At 33.5% G+C, this 5,700-nt stretch overlaps 1 protein-coding gene across 1 annotated transcript; it reads right to left on the bottom strand.

Annotated features, from left to right (window-relative positions):
- Nucleotides 1-1,686: 1,686 nt before the first annotated feature.
- LOC146948923 (F-box/kelch-repeat protein At3g06240-like) lies at nucleotides 1,687-3,160 on the bottom strand. Its single transcript, XM_085741478.1, has one exon. It carries the CDS (start codon nucleotides 3,158-3,160, stop codon nucleotides 1,991-1,993), a length of 1,170 nt encoding a protein of 389 aa, XP_085597604.1. The 3' UTR covers nucleotides 1,687-1,990.
- Nucleotides 3,161-5,700: the final 2,540 nt, after the last annotated feature.

The following is a 5,700-nucleotide window of genomic DNA, read 5'->3' as shown; positions in this document are numbered from 1 at the left end:
AAAACTCTACCTAAGAGTTTCAATTGAGAACTATGAAGGTGATTATATTGTTGAATGATTTGACCAAACTTGGGAATAAATGTAATTCATGAACTCGTTGCAGAGCCGATAAAGACCGAGAGCTTCGCCAATATCCACATCACAAATTTAAGTAAAACATTTGGTTTTAGCAAGAATGAATTGACCTTGATCATCCCGGATACAAATCCCAAAAACAACCTTAATAAAATTGATTGAAAAGGAGGCACCAATATTACACTTATGCTTACCTGCAGCAGGTTTTTTCCACCTCAATTTTGTCCGAAAACCTAAAACCGTGGCAGCAGCATCAGATGGGACTTCATCGGCTGCAAGAAACTATCCCATCTGTGACAGCAAATGCAGTAGAAGACCGGGCTTATGGGCGACAGCAGCAGCTCTTGTGCAGCGTGCAAGATTCCAATCATCTAATCAAACCTTTACTTGATCAATTGCTCGATAATTCGTATCCACAATGTTGTTCCACGATTTATTGTTTATTGTTACGTTGGTTCTGAAGGCTCCAAATCAAACAACAAAACAGTGCAGTCAAAAAAAAAAAAAAAAGATTTGCCCCAGAGCTACGATTGGTAATTAAAACAGAAACTATATTTTGATAAAAGTTTTGCCGACTCCAAATGATATTGCTACCTGAACACTGTTACAAAATGAGTATGCAATCTTCATCAAATGTATCACACATAACAGAGTTACATGGACAGTTTACTGCAAGATCACGCAACCAAGATCCGATTTTATCTATCTATCAAATCAGATTTTTGACTTTATTAGGCGGCGCCGATAACTTTCAAATGAGATTCCATCGGCAATGAACCCTAAGATGAGTTGGATCAATTAATTCATCAATACATTGTCGATAAGCACTTCGAACTGTATATTCTCCAGTCACCAAATACGCTTATCAATACAGTGTTGATATTCACTTCTAACTGAAAACAGCAATTCCTTTATTTTTATTATTTTTTAAACCATTGGTGTATGTATATAGTTACACTGGTTTTTAGTTTTATGGAATGAAGGTGAAAATTGTTGGTTTCTTATTTCTGGTGGTATCATAGTGAAATATTCATAGAATCCAATTCAAGTATATCATATAGCAGCAGTTTTGCAAAGCACTTGTAAGTAGCAACCTATGTATGTTATCTTAAGGTTGTACAACTTTTAATCTGATGGAGAGTTCTTATAAAATCGTTGCCCTCTAACAAACTATAGAATAACTAAAACTATTTAAACTAGACATAATCTATGATTTGTGTGATCAAATATCATTGTAGAAAACTAAAACTATCTCCTATTTATCCACTGAACATGTGAACTTTGGTTTTCAGTATAAAACTCTAATCCATGACACAAATGATTCCTATCCTTCAAATCACGCAATTACATCATTGAGTTCGTACACCGTAAATTTTAAGCTTGATTAATAAAACAATATCGAGCTGCATTGGCTGAACTTTGTGATCACATGTATATCGTGTGTTTTGTGTTCGCTTTTCTTTCGTATCTTTGAACCAGATTGATGTTCTAACACTAAATAAATTTTCTATTTGTTAAGATTAATGAAAAAAGGTCATAATACCATTGTAGAAAACAAAGAGTGATAGAGATTACGATAAGGATTTCAGTATTTGCATGATAACTCTAAAATTCCATAAGCATGATTCAGTAAATAAATAATTAGAGCACAAAACATAGCGCACAGAAAGCACATACAAGATGTACTGAAGTTCAAATTGATATACTATCATTAGAATACCAAAAACTCCTAGAATTATTTGTCTCGAAAGAAAATAGAGAACACGTGCATAATACATTTAAAATAGAAACCAACACAATCAAAATGTGCCATAGAAAGATTTATATTACACTAAAGAGAACTTAAACCTTAAAACTTGATAATAAAATGATAAATCATAGAAGCCATGCTCATAAATCTTGAGAGTGAAAACCCCTAATTCCTTATTCCTCTGATCGGAGTGATATTTTTATTGTAAACTACTGTCTGAGAACGAAATCTATCAGCTTTAACACCAATGTTCTCAATTACTCCAGTAGTTAAATCAAGACAAGCAAGTTCACTATCATCTTTTCTCAAAAATATATCACCCTTCTTCCCTGGTCCGATAGAATGCTTGATGCCGGACACGGGTCCAACATCGAAAAGCTTAGTCCATGATTCATTGACACCGGGTTCTCCCAAAATTGATATTGATATGTGGAAAGAAGGACTGGTCTTTGCATAAGTTACGATCATAGCAACAAAACCATTTAACACTGTCAAGTGTCTTTCAAACCAATCTAAATCGTGTGAATCAAAGGGAAAGAGAGTGGTAACAGGGACCTCATTGGCCAGGTTAAAAGAAACCACAAATGTTCCAGTTTGTTCTCCCATTAGATATGTGTTTCCCCACCAATGGCAAACCCCATTTAAATACACCATAGAACCTTCCGAGGTCAAATATCGTTGCCGCATATCAACATAAAGTTTCTTCCAACGGTTACTCCGTAGACTATATATTTCCCAATAGGGGCCGGGTGGTGCAACACTATAACAATCATCTCCAATATAAACTACATACTGAAGGACCTTATAATCATCTCTAACATGATCATAACCAAATCCGTGAATATTAAAATAAGTTTCTAATCCGTAAGACAAGCGATCCTTATTTTGAGGAATAATTTTTAATTCCCCAGTCGTCGGATTCCATAACGCATTAGTTAACCCACGGTCATTATCACAGATGCAAAGAGTGCCATTAATACCGGAACTTAAAATACTTACGTTCTGATAATAGTCACGGTTTCCGTCAAAAGGATGTGGCAACTTGATTTGAAGATTGTTCTCATATCTCTCACCAAAAAGCAAATACAACTTCCATTGATTCACAGTACTATCAAAATAGTTTAGAAGGAGACATGCTTCATCATACAGTGAATGATGTTTGGAAACAATATTTTTGTAAAACATGTTCATAAAATAAGGGTTTTCAAGTAAAGTAGACCAAGATTTGCCTAAACAAGTAAACCTATTCAGAGATTTCAAAGGTAGTTTTGAAAAAATAGAGAAGACGATATCATCAGGAACATGGTTACTAACCTTTTGGTTTGTTGGAGCCATAGTTTTCTTTTTTTTGAGGGGTGGAGCCATAGGTTTCTCAAAAGCAAACGGAAGGAACGTGAGAGGCTGTGAACAGAAAAATCAGAGATGCAAAAGATTGATGCGGTTAAAGAGTCGTATTTATATCCGTATGTTAACCTAATCTTTTCAATAAACAATGAAATTTACTCAATTTTCTAATTTTTTTTACTGAATTGAAATATTCACAAAATCAAGGAAATATTAACAATTTGTTAAAAAAAATAAAATATTAACAATTTTTTATTTTTAACTTGTGTTTAGAATTAGACAGGATGTCCTGTTTTTTTATTGCGATAATACTTATAAATTACAAAGAATATATTTTATGAAATTTTGATTAAAATTACAGGAATAGATAATACATATTTTATACTTTCATATTGTAACAAACTATACTCATATTTTTCAATTCCCTAAAAAATCTTATATTTTTAAATGATACTAATAATATAACAGTCTCCAATAGCATAACTCAGTTGGCAGAGACATGCATTGTTATATGCAGGGGCCGGGGTTTGAACCCCGGACACCCCACTTATTCACCTTGAAAAAGGTGAATTCTAGCCAAAAAATAACAAATATAATATGATTTTTCATAAAAATATAACAAGTATAACGTATATTCTTATCTTGTTGAATGACATCAACAAAATCAAGTGGGTGTCTGAAATTCAAGCTCTTATCTAAATATAATATGAGAAATGTTAACTTGTGCCCTTAAGGCACAAGTTAGGGAACTAAAGATAGAAACATTTGATTGAAAATTGTGCATTTTATGTTTTAGAAATTTAAATTCATATATTTTCAAGACAAAATTTATGTTTTAATTCTATTTTTACTTTCTTAACTTGTGTCTTAAGGGCACAAGTTAACATCACCCATATAATATTTGTTTTTGAAGGAATATTTATATTATTTTTTGACAGAAAGATCGATAAGTTAATTAATGATCAAATTCAAATGAAGTGGACCCTAAGTAGCTATAATTAGTTTACAAGTCTACAAAATTCTTACAATACTGCTCTCAATGGTTGTATTTAGAGTCTTTTTTAGCTTGTTTTCCTGCCTTGGACCCTAAGTAGCTTAGGCCCCAAGTTCAGTAGACGAGCGCTATAAAAGCTTCTAGAAGCTAGGAAAGGAGGTCTATGTCTCTTTAGGCCACGAGCACATTCTAAAGAGTTGATAAGCCTTTATTGATGGCTAGCGAACGCTTAACATAATATTGGTAGTCCACAACCCCCAATCACGAGTCTTGGGACAAGGTGAAGTGGCTAGGTTTGCTGGGCAAGAAGTACATATTTATTGGCGTGGTTCATTAGTCCTCTCATTTTGATCCGGCGGCTAACGTTTGGCAACCTTATAGTTCTATTGACGTGTCAAAATCTTGGCTCATTTCGACACGTGTCCCAAATTATGGAGCAGTCGTTCACAAAGCTTTTTTTTTTTTTTTTTATCTTCATTGGTGCGTTATTCTCGATGTGATTTCGCTTCTTCTTAGTTCGATCTACCTTGTATTTTTTGTCCAAGTAACCTTTTTTGTCCAAGTAGCTTGTGTCCAAAGTATTTTTTTTTGTCATAAAGCTTTCCTTTTTTTTTCTTTTCAATTTGTAGCTATGGTTCTATTACTGATTGATCCCATCGTCACTCGTCGTCACTTAACATCTTCATTTGGACTTGACCATGTATGCATGAACATATGACTCAACAATGCATATATTCATACAATATAACACGACATAAACATCATCACTTTATACATATATATTTTCATTGTCGCTAGTCAATATCATAATTTTTCGTCGTCACTTTATATATGTCACACATAATCATTAACATCAATAGAGCAACACCACTTCATTCATTCAACCAACGTCTTGGAAAATTCGCCACTTAAGCTTACTTAATCAATGATTCTTTCATTTATCCATTAACCTATTTCATCATCCTATATCATCTTATCACTATCATTTCATCATTTACAAGTTAACATGGCACAATTTATTATTCCATAAGTCTGTCACTTCCTTGTATTTCACCAAGTTCGTCTCTTTTCACAATTACACCTACTTCAATCAACTTCCATTCTAAGATAGGTATAATCATTCGTAAACATTCAATTGTACTACAATTAATTAAATTTAGGCATTTGGGACACATTCGTATGCGTTAGGAACCTTAAAAGTTGGAAAAATTGGAGTTTCCGAACACAGCAGGGGAAGCACGGTCGTGCTGACCAACATCGAGTGGCACATACGGTTCATGCTCCCCAGGCACATGGTCGTCCGCGACTACCAAGAGAGGGATTCTGCAATTTTTAGTTTTTCGTGCAAAACACTGTTTTATAATATCGTTTTCAATCCAAATCTCGCAAAATTAATCCTAAACACTTAAACCACTTATACTCAATTACATACACCTCAATTCTAACCTAATCAACTTAATTCCACTTCATTGCAATATCAATTAATTCAATTAATAACTTAAACAACTTAACTTATAAAACTCATTTTTCACCAACT

Source organism: Medicago sativa, chromosome 2 (genome assembly GCF_051527215.1).
Source record: "Medicago sativa cultivar Bolivia chromosome 2, Bolivia_mono, whole genome shotgun sequence".
In the NCBI taxonomy this organism is placed as follows: domain Eukaryota; kingdom Viridiplantae; phylum Streptophyta; class Magnoliopsida; order Fabales; family Fabaceae; genus Medicago; species Medicago sativa.
This window is presented reverse-complemented; position numbering and strand designations above follow the sequence as displayed.